Raw genomic sequence first — 15,885 nt, 5'->3', positions numbered from 1 at the left:
TAAAGATGGATATTTTTATACTTTTTTTACATAATTGATTTAGTAATGATAATATTGAAGTGTTTAATGTATTGATTATTAGTTGTTCAGCATGCCCTATAACTCTGTGTCTCTAACAAATATGGAATTTAATTTCATGTAATATATTTTGTTTATATAAATTAATTAAAAAACAAAAAAAATTATATTATTTTTATTTGATAAATATCATTGAAATATTTATAAATTATATTAATTAATTGTATTAAATTAATAAATGCATATAAATGTACTTTTCTTTATTGATTTAATAAATTAATAATAAAGATAAAGAATAAGAATAGAGAAAAATGAATGTGTTGATGTATTCCTGTAGGTGCAGATTGACCTGGCACACCTCGACTTCCTCTCTGGAGTCACAGAATGGTGAGTTCTGGGACTGTTCATGCACAAACATGCTAATATTCTACTAAGCAATAATTCATGTGTGTGTTTGATTAGTTCTTCAATAATGAACTGTTCCTGTAATGGTTTTCACTGTCTTCCTGTGTCAGGTTTGATCTGAAAGAAGAGCAGAACTGATCCCAGAACAGCTTCCACCTCCTCCTGAAGTTCATCAGCTCAACATCGCTACACATTTCCTCCCTCCGTCTATTTATCAACAGATGATTTCTGACTAGTTCATATGCAGAATATGAATGATGCTTTGAACATATCATTGTTGCGTTGACAAATCCAGGTTAGAGTATTATATCAGACGTCGGGGTCAGGAAAGGGTCTGGTCTTCCTGTGCAGGTTGCAGGACGTTGCATTTGCGTTTCATTTTAGAAGGAAAGGGATGTTTTAAAATGGGTCATTTTAAGTGTGTAGTTGACAGAACTGAGCAGAAGTGCTTTTGTTTAGACTATCTAAGACTTTAATAATCTCCACCACTGTAGTGTTGATGTGGCTTCTGCAGTCCATTGTGATGACCAATATACACACACATATTTTCCTTTAGCCAAAATATGTTATTGCTGCTTGCTTGTTACATTTTATGATTCTTATGTTTGGTCATTTATGTTGCCAAAAACTGCCGGTCTACACATGGGGTTCCCACGGTTATGAAAAACATGGAAACATCAGGGAATTGAAATGAACTTCCAGACCTGCAAATGTCATAATATCATGGACGTTTATATTCTATGCTCCTACATTTCGAGTGCACATTTGTGGTTATGCGTTTCAGAAAATCAAGTGCTATTTTTCATCAGTTTGGAGGCTTTTGTACACCATGTATATTTGTTTAAATCACTTCAGTTCACGGATTGGCGTTACGAATGGCACTCCTATCCAGTAATATCTACAAAATGATTTTAATAATGTTATAGTAACAGAAAGTGAATACATGGGGATTCATTAATCAAAAATGGATGGGAACCGTCAGATCTAGACCAACAGCAAATCAAGTATTATGTGTTTTTTTTTTTATCTCATTCTTCCTGTTTTCATGATTGTTTCATGTTTAAAATATGCTTCACACACACGACTTTTTAAAAGTTTGGAGTCTGTAAGATTTGTTTCTTTTACAAAATTACTTATTTAACTGGTCAAAAGACATGATTTCTATTTCAAATAAATTAACTTTTTAGTTTTAATTTGAGCAAATAAACACCTTGTTGAGTAAGAAACATCACCCCAAACTTTTAAACAGTAGTCTGTATTTTTTTTTCCATTTACTTTTTTATTCATAACTTCATATTATGCTGCATTCCATTTGTTTTGTTACTTTTATTACCACAACTTTCATATTCTACATGAAACATGCTTTAATGTGTTAAGATATGCGAATCGGTAAATACCAAAGAATCCAAGTGTGTTAAAGACAACCATGTTTAGTTGAGCTGCACTTTCCTTACTCTGGCACATTTCTGAATGTAGTCTCACAATCACAGCTCTCAATAAAAGAGTTATTGCATCAGGATGTTGTCAGAAGCCTTTTATTGAGCATTACTACATAATCACCATTTAATAAACCAGTCTGTGTTGATCATGCACAGCTTTATTGAAACAAACATGTCATCATTTAAAGTACGTGTTTTGATATTTTATGTGACTGATTTAGATAAAAGCAGCCGTTTAACAAGGGTTTGTTTTGGCGTTTTACAAAAAGAGTGCGACAGGCAGTTCATACATGAATATTACGATGACAACACGTTTCCTCCTGGTGTGAAGAAGGTAAGTGCGTTTCTTCCTGAAGGAAGACATAATCAGCCTTCAAACCATCGGATACTGACTTCCAGGTCCACTCAGGCATCTTCCCGCAAATATCCAAAGCCTTCAAAACCGTTTCGGTACTATGTGAGACTGGAAAAGAAGAAATAATGAGGTTTAGTCTGCCGTGAAACAAAGTCCCCTTTTATGCCCCTTTTTACAAGATGTAAAATAAGTCTCTGATGTCCCCAGAGTGTGTATGTGAAGTTTCAGCTCAAGATACCCCACAGATCATTTTTATAGCATGTTATAATTGTCACTTTTTAAGGGTGAGCAAAAACGTGCCGTTTATGTGTGTGTCCCTTTAAATGCAAATGAGCTGCTGCTCACGCCCCCTTTCTAGAAGAGGGCGGAGCTTCAAGAGCTTGTGTAAGCAGCTCTGATTACCTCACACGCACACACATCTTTTATGTTCAAACCGGGGTCTCACAATGATGGAGAGACTCAAGAAGAAGTGAAGTAGCTAATTACTTTTTCCAGCAAGTAGCGGTGTAGCGCGGCCAAAAGCTACTTCGGTTTTGTGTTTTGATAAGCTTGCAATGCATTGAAGCTGCAGTGTTTACTTCTCATTTGATCACATACTAAAATTGCTCGTTACCGCCATCTATTGTTTCATCGTGCATCTTGCGGCTTTATGGTTCACAGAGAAGAGATCGTCTGATGATTATGTAAAGGAGTGGGTTGATAACACGAATCGACTAGTAAAGGTTACACTTGATTTATCCAAACAAAAGATTAAAACGCTGACTTCAAGCACATACAGGTGAATAATAGCCTTTTTAAATGTATTATCCTGATAAATATATACCTGCATTTTGTCTACTCCTGTGTATCCAAGTTACTTACATTTGTTCTTGCATTGATGTGACATGACATTTGTAACGATTTTGCACTTTGACAGTCAGTTTGAGATATAGACTACATTTGAGTATTGCATATTTGGATAGTTTACTAAATAAAACTTTACTCTTATCATAATTGTATTGCATTGTGTTGTTTTAAACCCCAAACATTTAACTTAAAACATTCTTTATTAACGATTATTCAGTTATTTGTAAATATGCAATTTAATTGTTAAAATAAAATAATCAAAAGTAGTTTCGATGTAGCTAGCTACATTTTGGTAGTAACTTGTAGTGTATCTAACTACTTTTTCAGAAGGGTAGCTTGACTGTAGTTTAACTACTTTCAATTATAAGTAGCCTGTAGCTTGTCGAACTACAGTAGCTTCCCCATCACTGTTCAAGTCATTGATTAGCATATTCTGTCATGATAATCTATAAACCGTGTGGGAACTGTTGTAAGATGAGCCAGAGAATATCTGCTGCATGAAGAGAGAACAGGTGTAGTTTAGTTTGATTACGGTTATAACTCATGTTGTCATCTTGCTTTTATGACATGCTATTGCATTTGTGTTACGTACTGTGTTATAATAAATGTGAAAAGAGCATCCTGAACTGAAGCCTGTTTGTTTAAACATGTATTCTCTTCAGAACACATGTAACATTTATCGAGCAACTATGGTCTATGTAAAACTTTATTGATTTTCTTCAGGACATTTGCTTCGAAAATGAAACTCAACCACATTCCCTAATCTAATGTAGAAGTAGGGGGAAATCTGAAACCGCGCATTTGGAGAGATTGTTAATGATTTATGGGGATTATAATGGTTTTAAACCAAATGTTTACCATTATTGGACCATATATAGACACTAGGGGTGTAACGGTACACGTATTCGTATTGAACCGTTTCGGTACAGGGCTTCCGGTACGGTGCACGCGTGTACCGAACGGTTATGAATGTAATGTTTAACAGTTAACAGTCGGCTTGTTGTAAGCGCGGAACACACTTCAATCCGAGTTCCCACACGAACATATTAAGTATTCAGTCCATATTATCATGAAATTCAAACTATAAATGACGTTTTGATGCTCTTTAATGCTCTTACAATTTACTGTCATGTATATATGTGGTGTAATCGCTAAATCAGTGTTTCAACTGCGGAAAGATGTCAATATAACTGCTTGTGAACTAAACAATGTCATGTAACGTTAGCATCACATTTACCTCAGGCAGTCTTTCAGTGTCCACAGAATTTAATTCACTAGAGAAATCAACTCTTTCGCTAAATATATGCTCTATATTAGCCGTTATATTCATTATATTAGTCTATATATATATATTATATTAGCCTATATATTCATTATATTCTACTTAACCTGTTAGTGATGTCTTGATTATTTCATGCATGCTAAATAAACCTGTCATGAAAATGACAGACACTGTATATAAATTATTATATTTCAACAACGATTTGGAGAAAAAAACTATTTTATAATTAGATTTAGAAGTTAATGCAAAAACTGCCTTATGTGAAGTTTACATATTTGCACACAATGTGTTATTTGAGTGTTGATTATTATACCTAAAAATAAATAGCAACTGAATTTAGGCTAATAGTTTGGGCTCTGTTGTGAACCTTTAATATTAATGTGCAAGTAAGGGCTCCCTATATAATTTACAGAAATATCTTAAATAAACTTTTAGATATAATTTAATTCATTCAAGGACACTTTTTTCTCCAGTAAACCACTGTTAAATATAAAAAATAAATAAAAAGCAATTTTGTAAATCTGCTGTACCGAACTCGTACCGAACCGTGACTTCAAAACCGAGGTACGTACCGAACCGTCAGTTTTGTGTACCGTTACACCCCTAATAGACACACATCTGAGCTCAAACACCTTATAAAAGTGAATTTTGCATAATTGGTGCCCTTTAAGATCAGCAAATTTTATAAATATTTGTCCACAGATGTCCTATATGTACCTCCCTCTGGACTGATATGCCTCGTGAGGCGTCATCACGTACCTGTCGATGAGCGAGTCTCTCATAGTGGTTGCGATGGCGCTGGGCTGCGTTTCACTCAATCTGAAGACGCTCTCGATGACGGACAGCTCAGTGCTGGTGGTGTCCAGTCCACAGAAAGCACACCAGTCGTTCACCACCATCCCAGCAGCGATCACCTCACTACCACGATTGACCGTTCCAGCCTCGAGAGGAAACAACACGCTCATCAATTAGCCAGCATCAGTGTAACGCAAACATCCATGAGCGTTTCCACTAAAACACAACGGCTCCTTCACTCTAGGGTTTGAGGATGCCGTGAATTAAGCAGAGGTGGACAGTAACGAAGTACATTCACTTGAGTACTGTACTTAAGTACACTTTTTGAGTATCTGTACTTTACTGAAGTATTATTTTTTAGGGAAACTTTTACTTTTACTTCACTACATTTGAAAGACAAATATCGTACTTTTTAAGCCACTACATTTCTATCAAGGTCCTCAAAGTCGAAAGTCGTTTCTGTAGCAGCTTTGCAAGTCAGTGGATGAATTTTTTTTTTTTTTTTTTTTTTTTTGAGAACAGCCTATCAGTAATCACTTTTGTAGGGTCATAATTTCCCCGAAATTTTTGAACACTGATCAGTTTATAGCAAAATGGAGGAAGACGGTTCCTCGGCACAGTGTGTGCACCCATGGCCATTTTAGAAAGTAAGTTTCAGTTTTCTGAAAAGATTAAAGATTAGTTTCGTTGGCATACACTTGATGAATGTCTCATAAAATGTTAAAAAACGTAAATGTCAGGGAGAAAGAGAAGCATAGACATATGGATGATGAAAGAGCTCAGTTCAGTCTGTTTTTTTGTGCCTCTGAGATGCCAGAGTATTTACTGAATAGAGCTTTCTTTTGTGTTTTTTTCGCACTTAAACAGACCAATACACACAAAATGTCAAAATGTTCATTTTGGAAAGTATTCACGTAAACAAAGTTGATTATGTCATAAGTGAACGTAAACAGTTGGGGGAATATCGGATGTGTATCAGTGGATAGGATTTGTGCATTCTGCCTTAAAGTGACAGCAGCTTTCTAACTTTTATACAAGTATTTAAATTAGTTCAAGATAGTCATATGCTAGCATGTCGGATAGAGCATCACTGACTGGCTTAAACCACCGTGATGGCTATAGCGTGCATTCATACAACAATGCAACGATAATAAAATAATGCATTGACATAAAAAAGGAAATTTACTTTTGATACTTAAGTACTTTTATAAACAAGTACTTCTGTACTTTTACTAGAGCCCGACCGATATATCGGCGGGCCGATATTATCGGCCGATATTAGGCTTTTTCCAAACTATCGGTATCGGCATTTATGATGGCCGATAAATGAATATTTTTTTAAAAATAAAAAAACCGGACGAAACACCTCAAACACATTGAGTGTTGGCGTTTCATAGTTTGTCCACCAGAGGGCGCTCTACAACGTGCCGGCTGGCAACACCACCAGCTGATCCAGCAGAGTCATGCTGAGCTTCAGCGCTCTGAGCGCTGCATTCACAACACAGATCATCCGCGAAATGCATGTAAGTTGGCAACGAGACATACATTGCTTGAATTGAATAACAGTTAAAAGAACATCCCCATCAGTTCTCTTAACTCAAATAACATGACACAATTTGTAACTGCCAAGTCCAGTTTTGCTGTTACATGTAAGCCAAGAGAGCTGGTAATTACGCTAGGTTACAGTTGACTGACTTATTTTACCTCGGACAATGTGACTGAATAAAATGTATTTCTTTAATAGTCTGACAGTTTGATATCATGAGACGTATCATCTCTCCCCTGCCCGTTATTTTGAAAAAGTATACATATTTCTAAATTATAACTTATCATAGACGCTAACCACAAAGCTAGCTAATGCCATGGCTATCAGTGGGAGACCGCTAACATTAATGCGCCTTGAAAAACACAACAAACTTATTCTGCCTAAATAAAGTAATGATTACTGTATTTATAACTAGTATATTTGTAGTTCCAGTCTCTGCATTGTAAATCGTAAGTTAGGCTCGTGAAGAGTGAACGAAAGTGCGTGACTTCGTTCAGACGCCGCATTAACGAGTCAAATAATGGATTACACGAGTCATCATCAGTAACGTTAGTAGATTTTAGAAGGCAGGCAGCAAATGATGATTGAAAATGGTTTGTGGTAGCTTGATGGATAGAATTAAAAGTGCATGTAAAGGGATAAGCAAGTTGACATTGTAATTATAAGGTGGCTCATATTTATACTGTATATAGTTTATGTTTTGCTGTTGTTGTTATTTATCAGAACTTCTAGAACTTAACTGAATATTTTTTTTTCCAGTCTTGCTAAAAGTTATATTTATAAAGCTTACCACATCTATTAATACTGGTAACTTTGATTTTTTGTTTTTGTTAGCCTATTGTGTTTTCGTCCAAACGACTTTAAGTTTCATATCTTAAGTTTGTATTTTTATACATTTTATTTATCAGAACTTTAATATATTTTTATGTTCCTCTGTTCTGTTGTAACAATAAAACAAACAAGTTTATTTTTAAACTGCATTATCATATTATTTTAGAGAGGCTGAGGGATCATGAATAACTACAAATAACTGATGTATAAGGGAAATCTGTTTGTGTTTTTTTACGCGTTTCTGTTATTTTATTTTTTTATTTTTTATATATATCGGCTGATATATCGGAATATCGGATTTTTAAGTGACCAAATATTTGTATCGGTATCGGCCTTAAAAATCCTTTATCGGTCGGGCTCTAACTTTTACTTAAGTAAAAATAGTTTTTTACAACTTTCACTTGTAAGGGAGTAATATTTGACCAGTGGTACTTTTACTTTTACTTGAGTAATGGAGTTGTGTACTTTGTCCACCTCTGGAATTAAGTAATTACACATACATTTATAGATCAATACTGATATGAACACGCTAAGCATAAAATCAAGTTTTTAATGTTGTTTATGTGCCTGTGTGGTGTTTTTAATATACTTTAAGAGACAAACCATGAGCAAATTCATGTCAACACCATTGCGGAGTATTTTCTCTTTAAAACTGGAGTGATCTAAAAACCCGGTTTGAAATCGTCTGACGTCACAAACTATCATGTAACCAATCACGTCACAAGTGGGCGGGGCTTTAGCATATCATTAACTATAACTGCTCTGGATCTCAATAGAAGTAGGGGGAAATGTGAAACCGTGCATTTGGAGAGATTGTTAATGATTTAAGGGGATTATAGAGCAACATTTGTTTGAACGAGTTAGCAACAGTAACTAAGGGGGGCGGGGCTTACCGATAGGTCAATTTCATATCGTACCTAACTTACCCAGTCGACTAAAAATATTGACGTCGATAGCAGCCCTATTAGAAACGCTCCGAACAACTTAAGTAGAGAAAGGCATATAGTTCATCATAACATTGTAATATACATCATACACATAATTCACCCGCTATATTGCTAAATCTACCTGGTTTTTAATATTAACAGAAACATATACTAGGTCTGCTTCTCTTGACGACTAATAAACAGCGTCGACGCAGTCGATTGTATCGACCAATTGTGACAGGCCTAGTTTACGGAGTTTCAGTGACGTCATTATATTAAACGACTATATACAATGTTGAATATAATGTATAATAACGCAATGGGGGAATATCGGTGGGTCCTGATAATAATACACTAATAATAATAATATTATTTTAATAATAATACAAATAATTTTAATAAAAGTCTTTATTTTGGTTTAAAATATCTGGATACGTATCGTATCATGAGTTCAGTATCGCGATTCATATCGAATCGTGACACAAGTATCGTTACACCCCTACTAGTGACGAGCCTATAAAACCCTTACATAACTTGGACAGTCTCCTCTGATAACAAATCACTTTAAATTGTAATTTAAACGCACGCATTTTCTGTGAAGCTGCCTTGAAACAATATGTATTGTGAAAAGCGCTATACAAATAAATGTGGATTGAATTGAATTATTAATAATGTTGAAAATAGTTGTGCTGCTTTATATTTTTGTGAAAACCGTGATTCTGTGTGAATGGAAATAGAAATATTTAATAACATTGTAAATGTCTTTACTGTCACTTTTGATCAATTGAATGCATCTTTGCTAAATAAAGATATTTTAAAATGCCCACCGACCCCACGCTTTAGTGCATATATTTGGAGTATAATACATCAAGTCGATATGATCTTTGCTCTTTGATTTGACAGAACAGTCACTCACCACTAGAGGCACTTGCAGGAGTGATGAGAGTTCATCTTGATCTTCTATGGAGGTTTTGGGATGGACAAGGCCTCCCTGGTTACTGAAGGTACAGTAACTACCCACAAGCACCTGCTCCGCAATCGTCTGCCGGAACACTTCCACCTTCAGAGTGTCTGCAAGAATCTCTTCCGTTTCCTGAGGACAATAATGCTCTCAGCTTAATACAAAAACACCAAAACATGTTACAGGCTTTTTAGAGAAATATAAAGTGTTGAGAAATCATTTAGCGCTGATTTCAGACATTAGGGATGTTCTTACTCTGTCAAGGTCAGGATGAACAAGAGCAACATAGTCGTTACAAGCGATGACGTTCCCCAGCGCAGAAAGACGCTCTTCTACTCTCTGAATCCGCACAGCTTCTGGCAGGCAGTTCCTAATGTGCTGCAGCTCTTGATCTGTCGTGTTGTTGGGCACCAGGAGACCATGACGATTTCCTGCGGAACAACATCCCCAGACACACACACACACACACACCTATTATACATCCAAATATGAGGACAGAAAAATGTAACAAGGCTTAATCTGACCTTTAGAAAGGTTTCATTATTTATGGAAACTACGGCCCTATAATTTCCGCGATCACGGAATTGGCATATTAACGCGGAATCTAGTATTAAAGCGACATTTCCCGGAATTTGACATATTTGGAATGAAATGCTGTTTTGTGTGGGAGAAGAACGTATGTCTGGGGAAAATGCAAATCTGGGTGACACAACCCTTCCCGTCATTTCAGCTCCCCCTTCAAAACAATGAAAGTGTGGCGAAGCGGCTCTCCAAGGCTCTGCTTTCATCGGCGGAAAAGTTACGAAACTCAACGCTGGGCCTTCAGTACCGAGCCGAGAAGTTCCCTCACGGGGAGTACTTGCTGTATTTTGCCTTGTTTTTAAATGCACTTTAGTGCACTGTATGGAAAATAATGTCTTAAATTAACTTGTGAGAAAATGAGATGCGCCCCATCATGTTCGGAAGCGGTAGATCTTAAAGTGACAGTAGCACTGATAATGCCTGTCATTAATGTTCAAAGAACAATGGGAACAGAGAAGATTGTAGCTTTAATGATTATTAATCTATATTTCACTTATTATTTATGCAGTTAAGAAAGGTGTCGATAACTTTATTCAATGTCTAACAGGGAAGGGCACAGGTAAATATAACATTATAATGGGTTTATGTTAAGATTGTTTTAATTTCAATTAAATTAAAAGTTGTTTTTTTTTAAAGCCTAATAAATGTTGAAATTGGCAGCTTTCAGTGATACTGTAATGTAACGTCATTAATTTTTCATAGAGACATTAGTATCAGTGATACTGGCCTTCACTCATAAAAAGATGCCATTACAACACATATTTAAAATATGCTGTCTTTAAATTGTTTCTACATTCATTTGGAGAGTAACTGAAATTATTACAATATCAAAATATTAAAAACTCCCAATGTTTTTAATTGCAATTAATCACAGAAAAAAAAGTGATTCATTCGTTTTTTTTTATTATCAATTCACAGCACTAATATTTTGTTGTGACTTGAAGTACTTAAATTGCAGTGTATGTTGCATCATGCAGTATTTGTCCTGAAAAGTAAATGTGATGTTTGTTACCTCAATGAATTTAAGGTCATTCCTATTTTATGTTTTATGTTCTATTATATTAACATTAAAAACACACTCTTTTTACGACTAAAATAACAGTTAAGGGTAAAAAAAACTGAATTCCCAAAAATTTAAACGGAAAAAACGAAATTTGGGAAAAAATCAAACGGATTTCATAGGGCCCTGGGAAACGTTCTTATATTTGAAATCAACATGAATGGTCTTAATCCTGCACAAATGTGCACGAACATAGAATAATTAGACGAATGCTCTTACCCACACACATTCTGCCAATGATTCGACATCCTGCGATTGAAGCATGAACAACAGGTATCGTTTCTGACAGTTCACCTTCAAAGACACTGTGGGGAAGAACAAAAAGCATTTCCAAAAGAAGTTAAAATTATTCATTGAATTATATCTTGAAAATCAGGTTTAATGGCAAAATGTACAAACTTTCAACTGTTTGCAATGGACTAATCAACAAATTGTTATTAAAATAGCTCAACGCAACAAATGTTTCAAGTAGGGTTGGGTACCAAAACCATAACCGGTATGTAACCGGACCGAATCAGAACCGGACCTCTTTTCACATATCAACAATTCAGTGTTTTCAACCACATCATATTTATTTTAATGTTCCAGACATTTAAATGCACACAAGTACTAGCAAAAAATACACCCTGATGTCTATGGAAGCGCCACTAACAATCCTTTCAGACAGTTATAATTTGACAACATGTTTTATTCATATCAGATACACATTATATAGTTAACTATATAGTCATATTTCAAAATAAAGTTGAATCTTGAAGCTGGTTTGTAGCATTTCAAGAATACAGACGACTGCTGTTATTAGTCCTGTAGTGTAACTGTTATTTAGTGTTAAATTAGGCCTGTTGTAGTTGGGTCAGGTGGCTTAGGTTTCACTGTGAATTTGTTTAGTAAACTGTGCCTTGTATCTATTTTAGAGCCCGACAGATAAAGGATTTTTAAGGCCGATACCGATACAAATATTTGGTGATTTAAAAATCTGATATTCCGATATATATATTTAAAAACAGAAGCGCATTAAAAACCTGATTTCCCTTACATTAGTTATTTGTATTCATGATCCCTCAGCCTCTCTAAAATAATATAATGCAGTTTAAAAATAACTTGTTTTTTTATTGTCACAACAGAACAATATTATAAAAACATATTAAAGTTCTGATAAATAAAATACATTTTTATTATTTATTTTTATATTCATTTATCGGCCATTATAAATGCCAATACCAATAGTTTGGAAAATGCCTAATATCGGCCGATAATATCTAATCTATTTATATATTTAGGAATACCTTAAACTTTTAATAAATTGTTTATTTTAAAGAATTTTTTATTATTTTTTCAATAAAAAAGCCATTCTTTAATCTAATCCACCATTGTTTTGTGGCTTTTTGTTTTGTTTTGTACTGGTTCAGACCATTTTAGTACCGGTATCGTAAAAAAAACCCATATGGAAAGTGGTTTCCCCAAATTCAATTGAAAACGCAACTTTTAATGACTTCTGCAGTCTCAAAATTAGACCATTTATTTGCAGTAAATGACAACTGGTCAAAATAGCAAAAAAGATGTCACCTCGAATAATGCAAAGAATCATTTTTAAACAATCAAAATGTTAAAATCTAAACTAGAAACCAATATTTGGTGGAATAACCCTGATGAACAAATAGCCTGTGAATAAAAGGCAAAATTAAATCTGTTCGTCATATAAAGCGATCGTGTCTCTTCAGAAAACGTGGACTAAACCGCTCAATTCATATGGATTAGTTTTACCATCTCTTTATGAACTTTTTGAAGCGTCAGTGGTAGTTGCTTAGACTGTCAATGGAGGGACAGAAATCTCTCAGATTTCATCAAAAGATATTAATTTGTGTTCTGAAGATGAACGAAAGTCTTACGTTACGACATGAGGGTTTGAAATGAATGATAGAATTTTAATTTTTGGGTGAACCATCCCTTTAAAGGTGAACTATGTAGGATTTTTGCAGTAAAACATCCAGAAATCACTAGGCCAGTGTTATATATTTTGTTCAGTTGAGTACTTAGAATATCCCAAATGTTTTCAACTATTTGTAAATCGTGAGAAAATTGCTATTTTAACCAAGGAGCCGGGACGTGTGAGCTATGCGTGTGAGGGAGTCGCCTGTCGATTGCGTCATATCTGCGTCACCCTCGGTCTCCGGTTTTATTCAGTGAAACACTTTACAATCACTGCATTGTGAACAAGTGTCATAGCAGCCGCCGAGCGAACGTCATAACTTCCTTTTCAACACACTCAGATATATCTAATACGATAAACAGAGCTGCGTTACCTCACACTCAGCACTGGAGAAGAGGAAGTGCCGCCGGCAACTGTGTCATAATAAAAGTCCCGCCGGCGACTATGCCATAATAACAGTCCCGCTCTTCAATCGCTCCTGCGGCCTTGCTCAGCTCCACAACACTCGGTCCTGCTCTGCTACACTACAGTAATGTTAATAATCACATCCATGAACATGATTTCTGCCCGAGTCCTATCCTGACTGTTTCCCACCGGCTGTGAGGTGAAGACCACATGTCCCGAGATTCTGCGCTCAAACGTGGCGTCATCAAACTACGCCTTTGTTATGAACAGGCGACCTCTAGTGGACGGAAAAGTTACATAGTGTAGCTTTAAATCAGTATAGTGTTGTATAAAAATGGTTTTATGTGCATTACTCAAAGTCTGAAAACGTTGCTTTGACCAGATATAATTTTCTGCAAATAAACGCTCTAAATAATAGATTAAAACAAACATGTTAATTTTACCCAAACACATACATATAATCAGTAAAACCCAGAGAATCGGCTAATTTTGCAGTGGTCTGTGTGTATAGTAAGGGCAGATTTGTGGCCACGTTGAGATAATCTGTACATATACTTTATGACTCACCTGTAAAAGTTTTCTGAACCGCCAATCGCCACCAAGCAATATGTGTTTGTGAGCTTGGCGAAGCATCCAATCTCATTATTCTTCTCAAATGACGCACGAACTGCCATTATTCTGCTATGGAAGGGATCAAAACTGTCTGAACCTGAAGAGAAACAACATTTATATTGAGATAATACTAATAATATCACTGAAAACTCCCAAAAATACGGTTATAAAAAAACTTGTGTAACATTTTCTTGATATATACAGAAAAATAAAAGTAGTTAATTAGACACACACACACACACACACACACACACACACACACACACAGGTTGTATGGTAAGTTGACATTGGGAAATCCTACACATACCAGGTGTTTATTGTGATTTTTTGCTTTCATTGTATTTCTCTACAACCAGTTTTTGATCCAGAATAAAAACAAACATTTCATATTTCACCAGAAAATTGTTATAATGAATAACAATCATATTTCAAATCAGCGCAATGCTATTTTAGGCTCAACATGGAGTTCAACTTTTATTTTTACAGGTTTTTTTTTTTTAAATCATACTTTAAGCGTATATGTCTCTAGGACACCACTATTAAATAAAGTAATTCTGAGCAAAACCTGCGGGTTAAACGCGTTGAACATAACTTTAATGAAAACAGCACTAGTCGAGGTAGTTAGCAGTCGGCTAAATTTAGTTATTTCAACATCTCCAGGCATTAAATGCTACCGATTCTGTGCCCTCAAATGCCAACGCAGGTTAACAATACATATTACATCCTAAATGTAATGACTTTATAATACAATTCACGACAACTGCAACAGTAATCTTATATTTACCGATTCACACTCAGGAGAGAAGCGTGGAAGCCGTAAACCACGTGTTCACTTCACTTCCCTGACGTCCTGACGCGCTGACATGACGTCAACGCGTACGTGTTACGTGATACGATAGCCCATGTTGTCGTCGTTGTCATGAGAAACACCGTTGCCTTTGTTTTTACTCTCAGTCAAGAGTATTAAGTTAGATCCTTATTCCTTGAACAACGAAGTAATTATATTCGTAATAAATAAATGATTTTTGTATTGAATTCGACACAGCATTTAAATCCATTTATATAAACTCTCTGTAAGACTATTTCTGTAAAAACACTAAAATTGTTATTTTTGAGTATTTTTAAATTATAATTAAAAATGTAATATAAGAAATAACTCAATTACGCAAACAAAAAGATCATGATAAAATAAATAAAGCCATATAAGAATCACATAAATACGTTGTAAAATTGATTAATTTGAATTGTTTTATGTGTATTTTTTATTGAAAGTGCTTTAATAATAATTTTATAACAACATACGATCAAAAATAAAATGACAAGGAATTAATTAAATTAACAAAAAAAGAGAAAAAATAAAGAATGTAGAAATACTTGGATTTAACAAGTCACCTTTGTTATAGCTTATTCCAGTTAAATATAAAAGTTATAATTAAATGGAATAAGCTATAGCAAAGGTTTATTTAATACAAAAATTTAATTAAATATATTCTGATGTCTGTTTTTCAAATGGCTTAGAGCAGGGGTGTCCAAAGTCGGTCCTGTAGGGCCACTGTCCTGCAGAGTTTAGTTCCAACTTGCCTCAACACCTGTCTGGAAGTTTCTAGTATGCCTAATAAGACCTTGATTAGCTCGTACAGGTGTGTTTAATTGGGGTTGGAGCTAAACTCTGCAGGACAGTGGCCCTCCAGGAGCAGGATTGGACACCCCTGGCTTAGAGTCTGTCGAGCCGTGTTGTTTTTGTCATCCACTACAAACCTGCATAGCAACAGGACACACCTCTCCTAGCGCTGTGGATTTGTAAGCCAATCACCATTGAGTTCCAGTGTGACGTCGTCTTTGTTGACACTTCCATTAGCTGGCCACCTGCGAAACGTCACTGCAGCAGCGCG

General features: G+C 35.3%; 2 protein-coding genes across 3 annotated transcripts in view; one reads left to right on the top strand and one right to left on the bottom strand.

Moving 5' to 3' along the window:
• The window catches only part of esyt1b (extended synaptotagmin-like protein 1b), a 77,161-nt gene extending 75,221 nt beyond the window's left edge, over positions 1 to 1,940 (top strand). Inside the window, exons 52-53 of the mRNA XM_079841642.1 lie at positions 356 to 405; positions 534 to 1,940. Coding sequence (XP_079697768.1) covers positions 356 to 405; positions 534 to 561 — 78 coding nt within the window. The 3' untranslated portion in view covers positions 562 to 1,940. The remainder of the gene's footprint in view (positions 1 to 355; positions 406 to 533) is intronic.
• Positions 1,933 to 14,880, bottom strand: eif6 (eukaryotic translation initiation factor 6). 2 transcript variants are annotated; one of them, XM_079841643.1, is made up of 7 exons: positions 14,778 to 14,880; positions 13,949 to 14,090; positions 11,266 to 11,351; positions 9,660 to 9,835; positions 9,360 to 9,536; positions 5,105 to 5,286; positions 1,933 to 2,325 (listed from the first exon to the last, which is right to left on the bottom strand). In XM_079841643.1, the coding sequence occupies exons 2-7, from the start codon at positions 14,053 to 14,055 to the stop codon at positions 2,316 to 2,318; spliced, it is 738 nt and encodes a 245-aa protein (XP_079697769.1). In that variant the 5' UTR covers positions 14,056 to 14,090; positions 14,778 to 14,880; the 3' UTR covers positions 1,933 to 2,315. The 2 variants fall into 2 exon arrangements, with proteins under 2 accessions (XP_079697769.1, XP_079697770.1); XM_079841644.1 differs by having other exon boundaries at positions 1,947 to 2,325; positions 14,301 to 14,789.
• Between the last annotated feature and the right edge of the window lie 1,005 nt (positions 14,881 to 15,885).

Source organism: Gobio gobio (assembly GCF_949357685.1).
Source record: "Gobio gobio genome assembly, chromosome: 17".
NCBI classification, from domain to species: Eukaryota; Metazoa; Chordata; class Actinopteri; order Cypriniformes; family Gobionidae; genus Gobio; species Gobio gobio.
This window is presented reverse-complemented; position numbering and strand designations above follow the sequence as displayed.

What these genes read in the sequence shown, in the direction of transcription:
- eif6 (XM_079841643.1), bottom strand. Translation starts at nt 14,055, where the DNA reads ATGGCAGTTCGTGCGTCATTTGAGAAGAATAATGAGATTGGATGCTTC. An exon ending in TTCATCCTGACCTTGACAGA is followed by an intron (nt 9,537 to 9,659) that starts GTAAGAACATCC and finishes TATTGTCCTCAG; the next exon opens with GAAACGGAAGAGATTCTTGC. An exon ending in TCCTGCAAGTGCCTCTAGTG is followed by an intron (nt 5,287 to 9,359) that starts GTGAGTGACTGT and finishes TTTCCTCTCGAG; the next exon opens with GCTGGAACGGTCAATCGTGG.